Source organism: Pimephales promelas, chromosome 6 (genome assembly GCF_988280905.1).
Source record: "Pimephales promelas chromosome 6, fPimPro1.hap1.1, whole genome shotgun sequence".
In the NCBI taxonomy this organism is placed as follows: domain Eukaryota; kingdom Metazoa; phylum Chordata; class Actinopteri; order Cypriniformes; family Leuciscidae; genus Pimephales; species Pimephales promelas.
Window position 1 is genome coordinate 4,486,557 of NC_142774.1, and position 21,519 is coordinate 4,508,075.

Genomic DNA, 21,519 nt, shown 5'->3' on the forward strand with positions numbered 1-21,519 from the left:
CGGTTACAGCACCAGCACGTAAACACTGCAAAACATCAGATACGGAGATAACACCGAACACCCTGGACTTCTAGAGGGACCCGTCTGCCGTTCCCAGCATCGCATCCATCCATCACATCACAGCAGCTCATAAATAAAGAAATGACCTTCTACAGAGTTTGTTTCTCAGGGAACTTTCAGAGACTTTGGGTTTATTCACTCACTAATAAAGTGCCACAACTATTCCATCTCTCTTTTCTTCACCGTGCCCGACAAATTTACACTGACTTCACTGAAATGGCATAAAAGCTGATGTCCCGATACTGTTTATCCTGATGCGCTACCTGAGGTAATTAAGCTAATGAGCAACTGGTGGTTATTTAAGCGCAGCAATCCACAATACACTCCATGATCTCAACAATACCGATGGCAATCCAACGGTATTGAACAATTTATCCAACGGTATTGAACAATATTCCTCTTCAGATTCTACTTAAAGGAGTAGTTCACTTTTCAAAAAACTTTTGCTGATAATTTACTCACCCCCGAGTCATCCAAGATGTCCATGTCTTTCTTTCTTCAGTCGAAAAGAAATTAAGGTTTTTGACGAAAACATTCCAGGATTTTTCTCCATATAATGGACTTCAATGGGAACCAAACGGTTCAAGGTCCAAAAGACGGTTTCAGTGCAAACTGCAAACTGTTCAAAGGGCTTTAAACGATTCCAGACGATGAATAAGGGTTTATCAAGTGAAACGATCGCTCATTTCAAGAATAAATAACAAAGTTTAAGTTTTATAAGTTCAAATGGTCACCTTGCTCTGTTCTGTGTGACTCTCCTGTTTGAACTCGTTCATCAAAATGAACAAATCTTTTTCCGAGTCAATTTGTTCGTTTCGTTCGTTGAAAGAACCAAATGACTCGGAAAAAGATTTGTTCGTTTTGATGAACGAGTTCGAACAGGAGAGTCACATCAAAGAACAGCAAGGCGAGCATTTGAGCTTATAAATCTTATAAAACTTTGTTATTTATTTATTAAATGAGCGATCGTTTCGCTTGATAAGACCCTTATTCATCGTAACGTTTTCATCAAAAACCTCAATTTATTTTCGACTGAAGAAAGAAAGACATGGACATCTTGGATGACATGGGGTGAGTAAATGATCAGCATTTTTTTTTTTAAAGTGAACTACTCCTTTAATAACTTGGCACTTTAATAAAGACAAAATATGTATTCAAAAACACATTTAGTCTTTATTAAAGTACCAAGTTATTAAGTCAACAAATGTTCAGTGAAAAAAATAAATGGGGCTTTAGAAAATGTTTATATTACAAGATGTTTTAGCTCCAATCACACACATAAGGGTTTTACTTTCTAGGAATAAACACTGAAGAACGTAAGAGGAACTCAAACTACAAATAGTGTCAAATGATTAAGAAAACTAAACAAGATTATTTACTCGTCTGCTCATCATGCTTTAGAAAGAGTCACTTCTTGGGTGTCACAACCAATCATAAACAAATTGTACAGTAAGACTGTTCCTAGACAGTAATGAGACGAAACGGCTCGTGTTTACTCCTTCCTCATGCATCATCTCTCGAGTTGCAGGAGAGATCACAAACTGCTCAAATCCACCAAGACACAAAAGCCTACGAACTCTATATGAACTCATGAATTTCTCATCAGATTCTCTGAAGTCTGAATGATCTGAGCTGCAATCCACATTCATTTATAGATCTATAGTTTGACTGTATTTCAACAACAGCCTCATTTTGCATTCCTCAACTCTTTGAAAGAAAGTGAAGAACTATAGTCCTGAGAAATACTATAATATAATGAAATACTTCAATAGGAAATGACATATCATACGTTGGTTAGCATGACCCAGGTAACCGTTGATGGTATATGGTTGCAAAAAGTGGATTCATCTTCAAATGGATTTTAATGATATAAATTGGGGATACTCCATTAAACTACACACTACTCGTAGCCCTCAAACCGTATTCACTTTATAGCCCTTAATCCTGTAATTGTGGACAAATGTGGGCATAGAGGACTCAAGTGTGAACCTAATTTTTTTATTTATTATAAATGTTATATCACTGTCTTCGATAAAGTTTTGTCTATCCATTTATGGTGTTTTCTTTTATTTTGGGGGTATTTTTGAATTTATTTACTTCAAGAAGTACCATATTTTCTATGTAAATTATTTCTATGTAAACGAATTACTACGTAGTTTTATTTTTTTGACTACATTAAAATATCATTCCAATAAGTTCTTAGAGCTAAAACCTAAAGATGAAGTGACTTTGCTGTCACCTGGTGTCTTATTTAGAGTGCTCTAAATTAGTTTTTCCCATTCATTTCTATGGGTGGCCATTTTTGACCCAAATACAAGATTAATGAGTTTTTTTCACCCACTTAACATTGTAGAATTGAGTCACAAAAAAGAAATGTGTTTGTTCAGGAAGCAAACTTAGGAAAAGTAGCCAAGTCTTGTACCGCTCAGATCAAGGGAAGTATTTTTTTTTTAAATAAATCAAAACTATTTTGCCCACATTTGTCCAGAATACGGTTTTAGGGTTAAAAATTCCATGAAAACCTTTAACATCAATTGAACCTGGAAAAAGGTTATCAAAATGTTGTTGTTTTTAAGAACTGTTCCAAAATGGTTCCTCTATGGCATCGCTGTGAAAACACAAAATGTTTAGAGTCTGTAAAATGTTTAATTTTTAAACTAATAAAAGAAAAATCAAACGGACACTGGGAGACTCTTAAAAAGATGCTAGCAAAAGAGTTTGGGATTCTGTGTGTTTTTGTGATGCAATCAAGTGATTGATTTAAAACAATCTGGCAACGAAACCGAGAGTTGAATGGGAACGGTAGCAGATAACTCTGCAGTCTCTATCTTCAGGTATTATAACCCTTAAACCACAGAAGCCAAAGCATTTTTTAACTCACCAGAATTCATTATTGGTCCGTTATCCTTGTCATTAATGGTTCCGTGCGACGACTCGTACACCAGCGTGCACTGTGGGAAAAAAAAAACAAGATTGAAGGTCATTTATCACTGATTATTAGATGTCACCATAATGACTACTACTCTAAATACGAGCCAGCTACCCCGTCTCATGAGCCGAAGGAACAGTGACAAGCTGTCACCTGCACCACTGCTCAGATAATAGAGGCGTTCTCGGAGTTTCCCAGAGCGCCGATGTAAGCAATACGGGAGACGAGAGACCCTCACGACAAACACGATCCTCCATCAACATCACCCACAGCGCTTATGACCTAATCACTTGAAATGCATACCCCCTCATCAGGGTTTAGTGTGATGACGGATGAGTCTTCACGTCTCATTAGGTCTCGTGACCTTGGATGGGTCTTGTGAGGGATTCCAGACTGCTCTTGGCATACAGCTTAAAAAAAACAACAACAACAAAAAACAAGAGTCGCGATCAGTCCATGTTTTATGAAGAGTCATGCTCTGTGGCAGATCCTCCTCAAATATACATCAGCCCTGACCCACATTCCCTCATGAAGAACAAAGTGAATCACTTCTGAAGCCCACAGATCAAATAAGAGCACAACGGCTCCGAGTCAATACACAGACAGACACATGTTACAGGACAGCACGAAAACGCCTTATTGTCCAATCAATCTTACAACTTCAATGAATATATATATCAGTGGGTGGGTCTGTCAGTCTATCTATCCATCCATCCATCCGTCTGTCTGTCTGTCTATCTATCTGTGTAAATATCAATGTATCTATGTATCTATGTATGTATCTATGTATGTATCTATGTATGTATCTATCTATCTATCTATCTATCTATCTATCTATCTATCTATCTATCTATCTATCTATCTATCTATCTATCTATCTATCTATCTATCTATCTATCTATCTATCTATCTATCCGTCCGTCCGTCCGTCCGTCCGTCCATCCATCTGTGTAAATATCTATATCTATGTATGTATCTACAGTATGTATGTTTCTATGTATGTATCTATGTATGTATCTATGTATGTATGTATCTATCTATCTATCTATCTATCTATCTATCTATCTATCTGTCTGTCTGTCTGTCTGTCCGTCCGTCAGTCCGTCCATCTGTGTAAATATCTATGTATGTAACTATGTATATGTATCTATGTATGTATGTATGTATGTATGTATGTATCTATCTATCTATCTATCTATCTATCTATCTATCTATCTATCTATCTATCTATCTATCTATCTATCCATCCGTCCGTCCGTCTGTCCGTCTATCTGTGTAAATATCTATGTATGTATCTATGTATCTAAGTATCTATCTATCTATCTATCTATCTATCTATCTATCTATCTATCTATCTATCTATCTATCTATCTATCTATCTATCTATCTATCTATCCATCCGTCCGTCTGTCCGTCTATCTGTGTAAATATCTATGTATGTATCTATGTATCTATGTATCTATCTATCTATCTATCTATCTATCTATCTATCTATCTATCTATCTATCTATCTATCTATCTATCTATCCATCCGTCCGTCTGTCCGTCTATCTGTGTAAATATCTATGTATGTATCTATGTATCTATGTATCTATCTATCTATCTATCTATCTATCTATCTATCTATCTATCTATCTATCTATCTATCTATCTATCTATCTATCTATCTATCTATCTATCTATCTATCTATCCATCCGTCCGTCTGTCCGTCTATCTGTGTAAATATCTATGTATGTATCTATGTATCTATGTATCTATCTATCTATCTATCTATCTATCTATCTATCTATCTATCTATCTATCTATCTATCTATCTATCTATCTATCTATCTATCTATCTATCTATCTATCTATCTATCTATCTATCTATCTATCTATCTATCTATCTATCTACCTATCTATCTATGTAAATATCCATCCATCCATCCATCCATCCAGACAATCTTAAGTTGAAAATGACCAGTACATTAATTAAAATAAACTTTCCTACATTCAAATATCAATTCTGAATCTTGTTTGCTACCTCAATTCAAATTCAGGAACAGTAACTGTAATTTATGAGGCATTCTCGATTTAAATCTTAAAGCCACAGACTAAATACCCTCCATTTCCCTTCTCATGTCCTACATCCATCTCCATAATTCTCACACTCTTCTTCTTTTCTTCCCTATATTCTGTCGGTCTATTTCATGCTGGTTAATGAAGGTTAAAGGGTTTTGCTGATGGTCGTGTCAGTGTAAGTTATCGAGTTTAGGGGACATGAAGGGTGTCACGCTGTCTGTCAGCGTAGTAATGCTCAGTTCTCCATGACACACACATATGGCTCATTTATGGCCCATCACATATGTCTAAATATACTGGATATTCAACTAACTAGTTTAGATGATGTGAACCATGTTGTTTTCTTTGATCAGAATAAAGTCACAATTAAGTGAACTTGATGGCATCATCCTCCAGGAAATGACATCGCCAACAGGTTCAAGATGTACTGCAGAGCTGAAAAATATCCTATATATATATAAACCCTCATAAATAACCTGTAAACACTCTCCAAATGGATGCTTTACTTCTTCAGTCAACTGTGCAATTGAATTTCAGGGATGCCACACTCAATATTCACTCTTTGACTGGAGACAAATCTTGAGAGGTGATTTTCTATTACCACCCCTTATAAACTGCGTGCACATACACACACAAAAAGACACGACACAAGCCGCTTTTAATTGACTGTCGTTCAACAGCAGTTGAGCGAATCTCTTGAAAATGTAGTAGACATTGTTAACGTAGTGACAAACAACATTTCACGTCAAAAACCAATAATAAATCAATAATCATTATTTGATCTGTGAATGTTGTGACCACAATAAAATGGCATATCTGTGTCCATAAGGCTTATTTACTCTTTAAAAGCTGTTGTTGTTGAGTTGGTAGCTAGTTTAAGACATGTACTGGCCACCTCAGCTTACCTTCTGGTGCATGTCGGCGGTAATGTGGTCCACCTCGCCATCCTCGATCTCACCCATCTTCATCCGGCTCAGCACCACTGTGCCCACTGTCGCTGAATCATCTGCTGTCCTGAAACACAGCAACACAAGAGAAATGAGTCTTCAAGCTGATATGAACATGAATCACAGTGTTTTCATGTTCAAGTCCCCCTGTAGTCAATCACTGTGTTCTTTAAAACTCATCTTTGATCACCAAAATGACACATTTAAACGTTTTGTCCGGTGAAAATAATTTCTTCGTGTCTTAAAATAGCTTGAATTGCAATTACAGCCTTGCTTCATTTAGTATACGTGGATTCATGAATATGCAAATGAGTCTCTTCCTCCACTCAATCACATGAGTGCTACCCTGCCCCCACATTGACGGGATTGGTTACATGTTTGTGACGTCAGACGTCTCAGACGTTACAGAATTTACACGTGGTTTGTATTAAAGCACATTAACCTGTTAACCGTCACCCCCCCTTTTTTTGAATAGACATGGAAATGCACATTTCGAACTTAAATGGTTGTAATTCAAGAATATTTTTGTAGAAGTGAAACAAATTAAGAAAGTGGAACGTTATAGAAGTTTGAGTTTATGGAAATTAATTATTCATATTTTATATAAAATACATATTTTCAAAACCTTCACTACTCTAACACTGCAGAAAAATCAAAGCCAAAAAACTTAAATTTTAGGTTGAGATTATAAAAATTAGCTTTCTGTGACATTTTGTTTTGGGCGCAGTACCGAACGCTTCCACTAGGGCACAAGCAGACTCCATTACTGCCCATATAAGGGCGCCTCCATTTCCATATGTGTTTTGAGTGATATGAACCATTATTTACCAACCCGGTCTCATCCCAAGACGTCATATAACTGACGTTTTGGGACGTCTTTTGACCATACGTCAATATTCGCCTTTTTAGGGCCCCCTTAAACGTCGGCAGATGAGGTTATGGGATCCTAACTCAACCCCAGACCTAAACTTAACCCTAAACCTAACCCGTCACCTAACTGACGTTAAAGGTAAAGCGTCAGTTGTATGACGGCCCGGGATCGCCATCTACCGACGTTTCAGGGGGCCCTAAAAAGGCGGATATTGACGTATGGTCAAAAGACGTCCCAAGACGTCAGTTATATGACTTTTTGGGATGAGACTGTGTTACATTTACACAATTTTTTATACAATTTATGAAGTAGAGATCCTACTCAGAAGTAGTATGGGAAGTTTGGCAGATTTTGATATGAATTCAACCTCTAAGAAACACAAACACGCATGTGCGTTATGGCCTCCTGCCACATCACAAATGGTGAATTTATTATTTTTTTCTTAATATTTAAAACATTTTCAGACTTCTTTTCAGACTATTTTCTAAAGTAATTGAATGGATGCAATCTTTTCACGATTTTTCATGTTCATTGCTATTTCGAAATAAAGGTCTGAACACGCTTTATGAGTATGAAAATATTCTTGTTGCAAATTGATAAATTACAGCTCCTGTGTAATGTATTCTGAACATCAGTCACCAAATATGGAACCTAGACATTGTAAGCTTTCAAATGATATATAGTTTGTCAATATTGCTTAAGGTCTTTTCTAAGATGTTATTGTTTTAAAAATATAGTGGCAAGCGTCCCACCTGTCGGACGTGATAGTTTAGGGGTTTAAAAACAACACATGGACGATGACACGCATCATCTTTAAAATTAAACATTTCAGAGCAAAAAGATAGTTAATTCAGAGTTATTTTCTAGTCTTGTATATTACGTCCTTCGTGGAATGATTTTTCTGTTGGATGCTCATCATTTATTAAACATTACTACATGCTTAAGAACATTCAAAACTAACTTTCCCATAATGTTTGCAAAATGATAAAACGATAAAACGTTTTTAAAACATAAAAAAATGGACTTTTTGAACTTTCAGAGAGCTTAGAAAAATAACAATTTGATAAATTAATGGGAACGTAAGCAAACCGTTGGGAGTACGAGTCTTAGACTGATGATCAGATTAAAAAATGTCATGTAAACGACTCAAATGGGTCAGTGCAGCCTCACGGAGGTGATATCCTGAAGACATAAGCATTGATTAAGGAAGATTACTCGGTTTCTCAGTAGTAACCGGACGCAGGTTTGGCACGAGCAGATCAAACCCCAGCTGTGGCTGTTCACGTGCCAGCGGACTTGGATGGAGTCTGATATCTGAGGATACGATTGACCTCAAATTAACTTTGAGGCTCGACTGAGTCACGGAGGACAGAAAAAGACATCCAGTCAGCCTTTAGAGGTGCATTGGCAAATTACCCATCCATGAACATGACCTAGACAAACCTAATTGGCCCTGGGTCTCTTTATGACAACAGTAAATCACAGAGCGTTGTTATGAGAAGAGCTAGCGCGGCGTATGCTAATAGAGCTGGATGAAGCGCCGTTAGCGATACATTTTACTTCTGTGATGTGAAGCATTTCTGGATATTTAAACATTATTGAGGATTAATTGGGGAGCGATAAGTAGTCATTATAAAGCAGAAAGTGAGCTTGATGGTTTGTGGGATTAAAGGAGTAGTTCACTTTAAACAAAAAAAAATCCGTGTCATCCAAGATGTCCATGTCTTTCTTTCTTCAGTCGAAAAGAAATAAAGTTTTTGATGAAAACATTCCAGGATTTTTCTCCATATAATGGACCTCAATGGGAACCAAACGGTTCAAGGGCCAAACGACAGTTTCAGTGCAAACTGTTCAAAGGGCTTTAAACGATTCCAGACGATGAATAAGAGTCTTATCTAGCGAAACGATCGCTCATTTAAAAAATAAATAACAAAGTTTAAGTTTTATAAGCTCAAATGGTCGCCTTGCTCTGTTCTGTGACGCACGTTTGTGACTCTCCTGTTATAACTAGTTCATCAAAATGAATCTTTTCCGAGTCAATTCATTCGTTTCGTTTATTGAATGAACCAAATGACTCGGAAAAAGATTCGTTCATTTTAATGAACAAAGAGTCACAAACGTGCGTCACAGAACAGAGCAAGGCGACCATTTGAGCTTATAAAACTTATTTATTTATTAAATGAGCGATCGTTTCGCTAGATAAGACCCTTATTCATTGTCTGGAATCGTTTAAAGCCCTTTGAAGAGTTTGCACTGAAACTGTCTTTTGGACCTTGAACCGTTTGGTTTCCATTGAAGTCCATTATATGGAGAAAAATCCTGGAATGTTTTCATCAAAACCCTTAATTTCTTTTCGACTGAAGAAAGAAAGACATGGACATCTTGGATGACATGGGGGTGAGTAAATTAGTGAACTACTCCTTTAACTTTTGAAAACCTCATTATGCATTAATGTGAGGAGAGTTTTCCACATGAAAGACCCACAACAGGAAGATTTGTTTGCTTTTTTTTTTATGCTTTTTTTCTCTCCAATACAGATGTGAGTAAACATGCATTTATGAGTCACTGAATCATTCATTCAATTGATTTGCTCAAAACGCTGATTCATTTAGAAACTAAATGCCACCGGTGTGTTGATTGATGTTGCAACGGGTTTGTTTGAATATATTTTTTGTTCAAACAAACAAATATTGTAAGTTACTGAATATTAAAGTCTTGTTCATTGGACTGTATAAAACCAATATCACAAGATTGTGCTGCTTCCTTGATACTTTTAACTACAGCCCAAGTCATTGCACACTTTAATGTGACAATTTCAATTTAATAATGGAGGCTTGAGCATCTTTTAAGTTAGTTACTATATACCTGTATTATGTACAGAAGTCCTGCATGGTGTAAAAAAGGAAAGCAGCAGTGGTGAGGATCATAAATCTTTTCACATAAGGCTTGATGATTTATGATGCCTTTAAACTCACAGCTGACTGTGACACTGTTTCCCTCTGCGACTAACAGCACAGTCAATTAAGAGAGGTGGAATGAATATTTCTCTCGCAAGAATACATACAACATGTCTTTATTTTGAGCTAGAGGGCATCTCAAGTACACAGTGCTTTCCACACAGAGAGAATCTGATAGTGCCGCCACTCCAAAAGCACTGAAGACGGCTGAATTTGTACACGCTATTCAAGAGTCGTGGAGAGCTAAATGAAGAGTGGCATTGAAAGGCAATACTTGAGTGGAATGCTTGAAACCAGCCTTACTTCTTCACCAGCCGACACTCTGGGTCAACCATCTCCGTTAGCAATGCATTGCCATTCAGTTTCTTGAATTAAGACCTTTGCTTAAAGGGATAGTTTACTTTGAAATGAATTTTTGGTATGTTTTAGCTTACCTCAAGGGCATCCAAGATGTAGGTGTCTTTGTTTCCGCAGTATTTTCAATTTTGATATTTTTAGGTCAAACCGTTTGTCTATCAGTCATATAATGGAGGTCTATGGTCACCACCTCAAAGAGCATGCACAGAGAAGTCCAAATTAAACATGATTTAATGACTCGTGAATGTAAGTACACATTGATGGCCTAAGACACGAAACGAGCGGTTTGTGTGAGAAAACGAACAGTATTTATATCGTTTTTACCTCTTGTAACCACTTGTGATCTGAGGGCGCGGGCGCTTCGGTCTGTGCAAGCGCTGGAAGTGATCTCTCGAGCGTGTACGTCACTCATGGTTTACACAGAGTGTTACCTTTCACCTTGAAGATCTAAACATATTTAGATATACAGGAAATTGCAATGGAAGACGATTTCGATATATCAACAGACAACGTGGATTTTTTTTTTTTTCGCAACCGCGCGAGAGATCCGAAGCTCTCAGAGTACTTGGACGTGGCTGTGATTACAAGAGGTAAAACGATATAAATGCTGTTTGTTTTCTCACACAAACCACTCGTTTCATGTCTTATGCCATCAATGTGTACTTACATTTACGAGTCATTAAATCATGTTTAATTTGGACTTCTCTGTGCATGCTCTTTGAGGTGGTGACCATAGACCTCCATTATATGACTGACAGACACGAACGACCTAAAAATATCAAAATTTAAAATATTGCGGAAAAAAAGACACCTACATCTTGGATGCCCTTGAGGTAAGATAAAACATACCAAAAATTAATTTCAAAGTGAACTATCCCTTTAAGGTCAACAGGTTATTTTTTTAGTAACACTTTACAATAAGGTTCATTAGTAGTTAAAATGAACTAAGAATGAACAATACTTCTTTATTAATTTAAGCATTTACTAATACTTTATTAAAATTTTGTTAACATTAGTTAATGCACTGTGAACTAACATGAACAGCTGGATATGTATTAACTAACAAAGTACAGTAACAAATGTATTGCTCATGGTTAGTTCACGTTAGTTAATCAATGAACCTAATTGTAAAGTGTTACCATTTTTTCTTTTAAAATGATATAAAGAGCTAAATATGGCTAATATATATATATTTACAGTACATAAAACAATACTGACATTCATTTTAAAAAGTAGAACCAAATTGAATAAAAAAAATAAAAATCTAATTAAACACAAGACTAAATTTAAAATAAAATAATTAAAAATAACTGGTTAAATTAAAAAAATCAAAAATGAATAAAAAAAACTAAGTAAAATAATGTATGTAGCTCAAGTCAGGTTTAAAATAAAATTATTTACAAAACCTAAATATAACTTAACATACATTTAGAGTACATAAAACAGTACTGACATTCATTTGAATCCTTGGCTGAAGTTTTTAAAGTTATACATTTAAAGTTTTAGCATAAATCAAATAATTTTTATTAAAACCAACTCTGTTTCATACACATGTTGCTAAAACTCATTTTTTTCTAGAGACTTTTGCTTTCAGTTTTTCCACTCAAAAACTGCTCGAGTTCTTCAATGACTGAAACGATCCGACTCTAAAGAAGATTCATCCACAAATCTGAACAAACCGCTCTGGTTCTGGCCCACGAGTCTCAGCCGATCTGCGGAGAAATCCTACGATTCTTGACCTACATGGACGGCGTCGGCGCTATAAATAGCTGGCCGGTTTTATGATTGTCTCTGAGTAATGCTGGCACCAGCGAGTGAGCGAGAACGAGCCTTTCTTCCCTCTGTTTTCCCCATGACTCAGCAGTGACTGCATTCGGATGGCTGTCTCAGTCAGAGTCGACACACTGAGACTGAGCACACGCTTGTTTAAAGATTTACAGTCTTTTAGAAACCATGCATGCAACAGCTCGTAAACAACCAACCCCCTATAGGGGTGTAACAATATAGCACGTCACAATATATCGCAATGTATCTATGGATAGCGACAATATATATTGTGTATTATTCACTCAAAATAAATATTTGTGTGAGGAAACAAAGTTCACAGTTTTAGTGTCAGTACTACATATATAATGTTGAATATAAGGTTTAATAATCCAATTGGGTAATATTTGTGGGTCCTGATAATGCCAAATTAGGGTTGGGTATCGTTTGAATTTGAACGATTCTGATTCCGATTCCTTGTTTCGATTCCGGTTCCTAACGATTCTCGATTCCGATTCTTTTAAGAGGCAGGGTCAAAAAAGTTTAGCTAACCTTGCTAACCAACGGCCTTTCTGAAGGAAATACTCCTTCTGTAAAAATACTCCTTTTGTCACAAATTTTGCATTTTGCCGAGATTTCGTTATTTTTAGAAAAGTGAAGCCACACTTTGGATCGCCGACGTAAGCTACTCATGTTCGACTCGCGTGGTTATGCCAACACTTCCGGTAGACGCTTCTTCGTTGGTGTTGTTCAGCGGTTTCTTCTTCCGCTCGGCGGACTGTGAATATCGAAACTAGGAATCGAAATTTTAACTTTTGAACGATTCCGGGAAAAACGAAAAGTTAGTCTCGGTTCCAATCGATACTCGATTCTCGATACCCAACCCTATGCCAAATACCTGTAAAAAGTGGCCGACATTACTTTAACCCCTTAACTGTGACTTGCCTGTATACGGGCAACCTAAATTTACTTCACTATATTACTATTAAATCCTAATCTGGTCATGACAAACTATATATCGTTGGAAAGGTCTAAGACTCCTAAATAGATATTTTAGCACTGTTTTTTTTCTGACAAATTGTGAATGAACAGTAATATATGAATTTATAACAAAAAAAAATCAACGTCATTACAGGAGTTTCTGACCTTTGTCACAAAAAGTCGACGCGCACACTTTTAATAATTGAAACTTTGGTTTTTAGTGCTAACAGTTCAGAAAACATAATTAGTATGTCAATAAAAAAAGATAAATTATATTTTAAAAAGTAAGGTAAGAAGTCCTCTAAAAAGTGTAATATATAATATATCACATATTTTAGTAGTTATCATAAATTAGGTATCATTTGAAAGCGTACGAACTCAGAATTCATCATGTGAAACCCGTTTTGAAATTGGACGTTGCGTTACCATAGAAATGTTTTTTTTTAAATAGGCCCCTCCCCTTTTGGGCATCATCTTTCATAATTTATTATCAAAACCTTTTCTAATCTTGACAAAACACATGCTGTCAGAAAGGTCTGAGTCTCAAGGTTCCAAATTTAGTGACAGAAGTGATATTTGGATAGATATGTATTAATTTGTTATGGCAGAATGTATACAATTAAATTCACTAATAAATGGCACCCAGTGGATATTTTTGGTATAGCGCCTAAACAAAATCTCATGGGAACTTCAATTTTTGTGATATCAACTTTAAATTTGGAACACAATTTGGTTAGATACATAGCTTTCATTTTATAGTAAAAATATTATGTAAAAATATATATTATTAATAAAGTATATTTGATATACTGTAAATTATAACTTTTTCATTCTTTAATTTTTTGAAGTGCTTTCACTTCAGTAATAATCTGCTGATTGTTTTCTTTAAAACAACACCAAACTTAGGTCTATATTCCAAAGCATTCTTGAATTACAACCATTTGTATAGTGCATTTTAATGCCAATTATCAAAAAGGGTGAAGGGTTAAATATATCTAGTCAGTGACAGAGTGCAATATTTGACTAAAATAATAATTTTTTCAGCTTCAGAATCATGAATATTGTTATTCTGGTGTCTCTATTGTCACCGTGCATTGGGTTTCCTTTCCTGCACCAAGTCCAAGATATTCATTTACACACACAATGTAACACCAAATTTAGCATTTTAATCAACAGTTCAGCGTATCCCAATAATATGGCCTTGTTACAATAGTTCAGTATCGTGATATGTAACAAATGGTGACATGAGGGTATCGTTACACCCCTAAGCGGAACATATAAAATGAATTGAACTGATTGTGAAATCATGCTGCATTTGCACGCCCGAGCGCTCAGTGTTATTCTGATGGATGCTGCTCAGAGCGCTGAGAAAGGTCATTCGTCACTTGGTTTCTGAGCTCAGCCTCAAACGAGGTCATGTTATGAAGACTCAGCGCTAGAACTGTGTGTTACCGGCTCCAGAAACACGGTGATCTTTTAAAAAGGGCTCGTTGAGAAATAGGTCAGTGTGTGTGTGTGGTCATTATTAGGGCGAATACGAAACCTGTCAAGGACACGTCTGGGTCATTTTTAACCGCCAAATCAAAAGAAGGAATAAGAAGTTGTGTTTTGCATTGTTTCCCCAAAAAACTACTCCCATCAATGTGGTGACACAAATCATCTAAACTAAACTGTAAAGTATTTATTCATGGCGGTATTTGATGCACTACCTTTCATGTATAAAAAAAAACTTGAATGTGTAAGAAAACAGGAACTCAGATAATACAAGAACCATAGAGAGCAACAACAGGAACAACGGCCGACAAACATCATCCGAAGTAACTAAGGGGTTAATAAGGGGTTGACGAGGGACAGGTGTTTGGTGATTAACGTCACAGAGACTAACGAGGGTAACTATGGAGACAAACAAGCTTCAAGGTAAAACAAGAAGCAAACACAGGAAGTGAACACAGAAACAATGGGGAACTAAGAGGATACTATTCAACATAAAGGTCTTACAAAACACGAGACGGAACCCGGATCGTAAAACCAACATTAGAAAGAAAAATGCTGGAATGTATCACGAGGAAAGGTTATTTAACTCGAAGGCAATTGTAAAGTTAACCCAAAGTTGACCCATTACCACAAATCATAATAATATAAAAAATACTGCAGGATAAATAATAATAATAATAGATAACTAAACAAGTAAATAAATAAATAAATGATTGAATAAAAAAAAAACGTAATAAAATTAATAAATTAAATCATAACTAAATAGTAAAATATTTATAACTAATGTTTTGAAGTAATAATGAAGTACTGGTTTCATGCTTTAATTCATTGCACTAAACAGTATAATGAGAAAAAGCTTTGATAAATAAATACAATTAAATCCGAACTGTGAAATATTTATAACGAATGATTTGAAGTAATAATGGAGTATAATGTTTTAACTCATGGCTCTACAGAAATTAGATTGAGAATAAGCTTTGATAAATAAATAAAATACAGTTTTTAAAATACAGACTTTTCTTTATGCAATATGTAACTCAACAGCGACATCGAGGTGAAACGTGACCTGCACACGTTTTCATGAGATTCGCCCACCGAATGCCAAAATGAAATGTAGAAACTTGTGAACTCAGGTAAACATTTAGAGATTAAACTCCCCCAAGCAATAAAACCTGTCTTATGTCGCACAGCGTCTACCGAGGCTTATGAATCGAGGCTCTGTATTTGGTGCAGTCTTTCATTTCCATAAAGGTTCATTATGTACGCCCTGCTTGTGGTTGTGAGTCAATTTGCAAAGGCATTTTGTGAGGCAAGCTCCAATCAATGGCAATCGAATGAGAGAGCCAGTCACTGGTGCAGAAAACAGGAAGCCACTCATTGACCTCATCCCAATCCAGCGCAGTAATTGTGCTCTATTATCAACTGGATTCGCACGTTCCCTGTACCTGGTAATTCTGTTATAGTCACTTATTTCGCTATGACATAATGCGCTCAAAAGCGAGCTGTGAATTGGCTCATGAGGAGGCGCAGATGGAATCTGATTACATTTTCCCAATTTTGCTGGGCAAATCTGTGGGAAAAAATCTGCACAATCCAAGCAGAGAGTCTCATTGGCAGCTGAAAACATAATCAAATTAGCCAAAATATTTATATTCAATATTTTTTTTAAATATTCAAAAGGGTCGAGTGCTTCTAGAGATGTGAAATATGTCTGATATGGCCCCCACAAAATAATTAAAATGATAATTGGTTTGACCATTATTTTTACTCATACTTTTGTTTTTCTGCTTGAGCAGTTAAAAGTAAAAAAATAATAATAATAATAATTAACAAAAACGAATTTAATCGTTTTTGCATTTCTATTTTCAAACATTTAAAATTAAATATGATTGGTATGATAATTATGTGATGTATAAAAAGTAAATAATTTAAAATATAGAATCAAATATAAAAATGAAAAAAAAAAACTATAAAAATATCAGTCGATAACCTTAAAATAATAATATTAATATAAATGGTGGTATATCACGAAAATAAAAATAAAACTATAAAAAAAATTAAAATAAAACACTAGCTGATACCTTAAAATTATAATATTTATTTTAAATATAAAAGCTGTGATACATTAAAAAAAAAACACACACTCTAAAAATGCTGGGTTGTTTTAACCCAATTTGGGTCAAATATGGACAAACCCAAAACATTGTAATCAAAAAATTTAACCCAATGGCTGGGTTTGTCCAGTTGGGTTAAAACAACCCAGCAATTTTTAGAGTGTGTGTTTTTTTTTAATGTATCACAGCTTTTATATTTAAAATAAATATTATAATTTTAAGGTATCAGCTAGTATTTTATTTTTATAGTTTTATTTTTATTTCGTGATATACCACCATTTATATTAATATTATTATTTTAAGGTTATCGACTAATATTTTTATAGTTTTTTTTTCATTTTTATATTTGATTCTATATTTTAAATTATTTACTTTTTACTTACAATTTTTAGAGTGTAATACTATTATAAAATAAAATGTAAAAAATGCAAAGAAAAATCAGTCAACATTAAAAAGCTATTAATATAATATAACTGGTGTTATACAATAAAACAAACACAATTATTTGAATAAAATTAAAAACTAAAAACTAAAATAATATAAACATATACATACAGTTGTTGGTATGTCATGTGTGAATAGGACCGCAGTCAAAATGAGTTCGCTGACTTTAAAAATTATAATTTCCGGAAATGTTTTGCCGCTATATGTGAACAAAGCGATCACAATTTCAAAAGTGTTTCATGCAGTAAATAACACCAGCTCAAAAAGCGGCACATCGCTTATTAATTTGCATACGGTGCAAGTGGCCACGCCCACATCCCCATCAGAGTCTGTGAAACATCACTGAACCCTCCCTGACTCATTTCAGCAGCTCGCCTCGCATGTTTCTCTTCACAGTTTGTCAACGCTGTGGAAAATGTGTTTTCACAAGTTACTTGATATACAACAGCTCAGCAAGTTCACAATAGACTCAGCACAGCAGTCAAGCTCCCTCAGACCACACACTCCACGCCATCCAAAACATCGAAACGATCCAACACAGACAGAGCTAAAGAACGTCAAAAATCTCACCCAAACCTGAGACCACCCCTGCAGAAAATACAGCTCACCTTCACAGCGGAGGTCCTGCCCTGTGGTCGGGAATGTAAAAAGCGTCTCAGGCCAGTCAAAATGTCAAGCTTCCTGCAGAGCAATGTGAGCAAAAGGCACCAGAGACTATAAATACCCTGTTGTGCGGGGCTGGACGGAAACAGCTAAAAGGTAAGCTCTCCGTCTTAAAAAAATAAGGCTCGAGACGCTCGGGTCGGGGACATGACTTTTCTTTTTTTTGAGAGAGAGAGAGACTCTAAAAGGCTTTAGTGTCTGTGAAGAATGCCTCAAACCAAAGCATTAATATTTTACACCTCACCCACACATACATACATACATAATGAAGCATTCAATACACTCGCTGTGATGAAGACTACTCCTCCTCCTACTAAAGAAATGTTTGAATCATGTATCGTTTCATATCATGTTTTAAACGAAATTATTAAGCCTATTTGGAGAGAGAGATGTTTATAATGTGACGATATGTCAGTCATCAGGCTGTAAAACGGTTGGCTAAGTTACAGACACTCGTGAAAAACTGACGCTAATTCTCTGGGAAACATTCACTAACAGTCTCTAACAGTAAAAAAAGAGTAAAAAAGTGAATCTTATGATGTGCAGGTTCTATTTCAGCCCAAAATACCAAAATAAAACATAAGAAACCAGTGGCGTAACTTTGTTTTAAAAAGTGGGTGGGACATGTGTATAAATAAATGAATCACGTGACACGTGAATAAAAACATAAATCCGACTTTAAAGCATGTCCAGTGGAATAGCCTACAGAAAGTCCAGTAAAATTAAACGAATAAATTGACCTAATATTATGAATAAAAATTATAAAAACAAAAATATCCATAAAAGTTTTAAAAGTAGGCTAAATTAACTATTAAGCCAGAATTTTGATAACTGATTTTTTGCAGAACACACACGATTAAAATTTAAATTGGCTTATATCCATTGTACACACAAACTGCTGTACAATTAAACGAATAAATGGGCCTAATAATATAAATAAAGATAAAAAAAATAAGTGTATAAACAAAAATGTAAAAAAAATAAAATAAAATAAAGGCCTACGTAAACATTTTAAAAGTAAATTGAAAAAATTAAATTAACTATTAGGCCAACATTTTGATAACTAAACGTTTGCACAGCGCTCACAAATAAAATAAAATTATGCTTTATATTATGCTAATATCAATTGTACAAAAAAATGCTGTAAAATCAAACGAATCAATGGGCCTAATTATATATAAATTAAACTTAAAAAAAGAAAGAAAGAAAGAAAGAAAATGAATTGCTTTCCTTATCTACAGTTCTTTTGAGTTCACCTTCAAGAACACAAGTTTGGACAATGTCTGAGGCTTCAGACTCATGCGGTGGTTGCGGAGAAAACCGTCTCTGCCCTTGCAGACTCGCTTGGGATGCTGAACACAATGCGAGCTTCTTTAGCAGGCGGGGAAAAGAAATTGAGTCAGATTCGTGGTGTGAGCGGAGCGAAATTGGAGCGGGAAATAGGGCGACGCTCAGTCCTTTTAAAAAATGCCCCTTTGCGCTCTGTCCAAGATCCGCCCGCTCGCGCTCCACTCCGCAACAAATAGTCTCCGAAACGGATTGAAGCGCGCATGTGAAGATGTGAAGATTGTGCGTGAGCCACGAGATACACTGTAACCGCTATCGAACGCAAGCGGCAAAGAGCACTTTGATCACTTGATTTAAAAAACAACGTATTTTAGGGCTAGATCGCTTCTTTTATTTTACAAACGAACTAAATTAATGGTCTGTCAGTTGGAGATGTTTTATTTATTTCTACTGTTAGATCCGTGCCGCGATAGCTTTTAATAGTGGTGGGGACAATATCGACCCTGGCAAAAAGTGGTGGGGACATGTCCCACCCGTCCCACCCGCAAATTACGCCCCTGTAAGAAACTAAATATTTATTTCAGTTAAGCCTTTTAGGACAATTATTTAAGACAATTAAGATGTTTTTTGACATGTTTGTGGTAATTAATAATATTTCCTTCCCAAATTCTCATTACCATAATACGTTGTTTGTTATTCCCATTTTTCAAAAATATGATTCTCATTACTGCAATAAAACAAACAACACAGTACGTTATAAAACATAATTAAGTATTAATACAAAACCAACAATATAGTTTTATTAACAATACATTTATTACATTAAAGGGTCCCACTTTATATTAAGTGGCTTTAAGTACTATGTACTTACATTGAAGTTACTACTTTGATACATTGGACTTATTGTGTACATACATGTTTTTACATTGTACTTATATTTTAAAAATACCTGCATGTAATTACAACTGTAGTTAATTCATGTAATTACATTTGTAATTACACAGTTGATCCTTCCCTTACACCTCAGCCCACCATGATACCTACCCATACCACCACACCTGTCCCTAACCATACCCATGTCACACCTCAATAGCAGCAAAAGTGTTTTACAATACAACCTGAACACAATAAGTACATTGTACTTATTTTCCTATGTAAGTACATAGTACTTAAAGCCACTTAATATAAAGTGGGACCCATTAAGGTCATGAAGATATGGGGAAAATTCAGTGTGTCGTGAAAATGCAAAAAAATTAGATAGTCCTAATAAAAATGCAAAAATATTGATAGTCCTACTAATAGTAATAATAATAATAGCCGCATAAAATATAATTGAAATAATATTTAAAATAGCACAAGACATTTATTTCGTCACTCCAAAACAGTTGTTCTTGACTAGATTTATGTGATTGGTCCTTTTACTAGCACATGGAAAGTTGTTCAGTTCGCGTGGAGTCTGTCATAAGCCCAGTCAAACAGACAACATTGACGCTGGAGCTCGGCGTGTGATCGGCAGGCGTGTGGATGCGGTGCGCTGTGGGCGGGGAGGATCAGACATGTGGATGTGAGGCATTGATATTGACAGTCTGGGATGTTAGCATTCCACCCGCTCGCTCCTGAAAGTCACCGGGATTAGATTCATCAGAGCTGATGCATTCCCAGCACTGCAACAGGGATGTCCTCCGACAACCGCCACTAATCCGCAAGCCACTCGCACTACAACACACACTACTGAAACACAAGACAACACTGCAGAAACAACTACTCTTCTAATGAAAGTGTGCATCGTGATCATCGCCGATCATTTTTTGGCCCCAAAACGGATTTTGACACTTGGATAATGATGTACGAATATTGTTTCAGTAGACCAAAAAAAAAAAAAAAACCCACCCCTTTTAACAGGTTCTCTTTCGTAATTATCACACAAACACACACACAGTCCTGAATATTGTGTTTGCGTATTGGAAATAAATGGGAAATGAATTTCATCTAGTGGAAACGTTTGGTACTGCGCCCAAACTAAGTCTTACTGAAAGCTCATTTTTTGTGATATCAACCTCAAATTTGGAAGTGAACTTGTTTAGATGAATTTTCGAAAATATTTTCGAAATAAAATAAATTTTTTCATATCAAAATTGAAAAAAGTATTTTTATGCATTTTTTGTTAAAAAGTAAAACTTTTTTCTTCTTCAATACAAAATATGAAATAAAAAAACATTATCGAACTAAAATGCAGTACAATAAAATAACAAACGTTTTGACCGCCACGAAAAAGAGCAAATGCTTTTTTAGAGTGACTTAAGTGTCAAAAAGCATCCAAATACTTATTAGGGTTTACATTTAGCATACATATCATCATTGCTTTAAAGGAGTAGTTCAGTTTTAAAAAAAACTTTTGCTGATAACTCGTTTATCAAAATGAACAAATCTTTTTTCATGACATTTGGTTCATTCAACGAACGAAATGAACGAATTGACTCGGGAAAACATTCGTTCATTTTGATGAACGAGTTCAAACAGGAGAGTCACGAACGCGCATCACAGAACAGAGCAAGGTGACCATTTGAGCTTATAAAACTTAAACTTTTT

At 35.4% G+C, this 21,519-nt stretch overlaps 1 protein-coding gene across 9 annotated transcripts in view; it reads right to left on the minus strand.

The window, feature by feature from the left end:
• inpp4b (inositol polyphosphate-4-phosphatase type II B) overlaps positions 1-21,519 on the minus strand; it is a 237,456-nt gene that overhangs the window by 124,224 nt on the left and 91,713 nt on the right. For 8 of the 9 annotated variants that reach the window (XM_089131969.1, XM_089131970.1, XM_089131965.1 and 5 more), the window contains 2 exons: positions 5,957-6,065; positions 2,942-3,011 (listed from right to left, as the gene is read on the minus strand). In XM_089131969.1, the coding sequence (XP_088988095.1) occupies positions 2,942-3,011; positions 5,957-6,019 (133 nt within the window). In that variant the 5' untranslated portion in view covers positions 6,020-6,065. Of the gene's footprint in view, positions 1-2,941; positions 3,012-5,956; positions 6,066-17,588; positions 17,609-21,519 lie in introns of those variants that run through there. The other variant, XM_089131972.1, reaches the window with a different exon arrangement.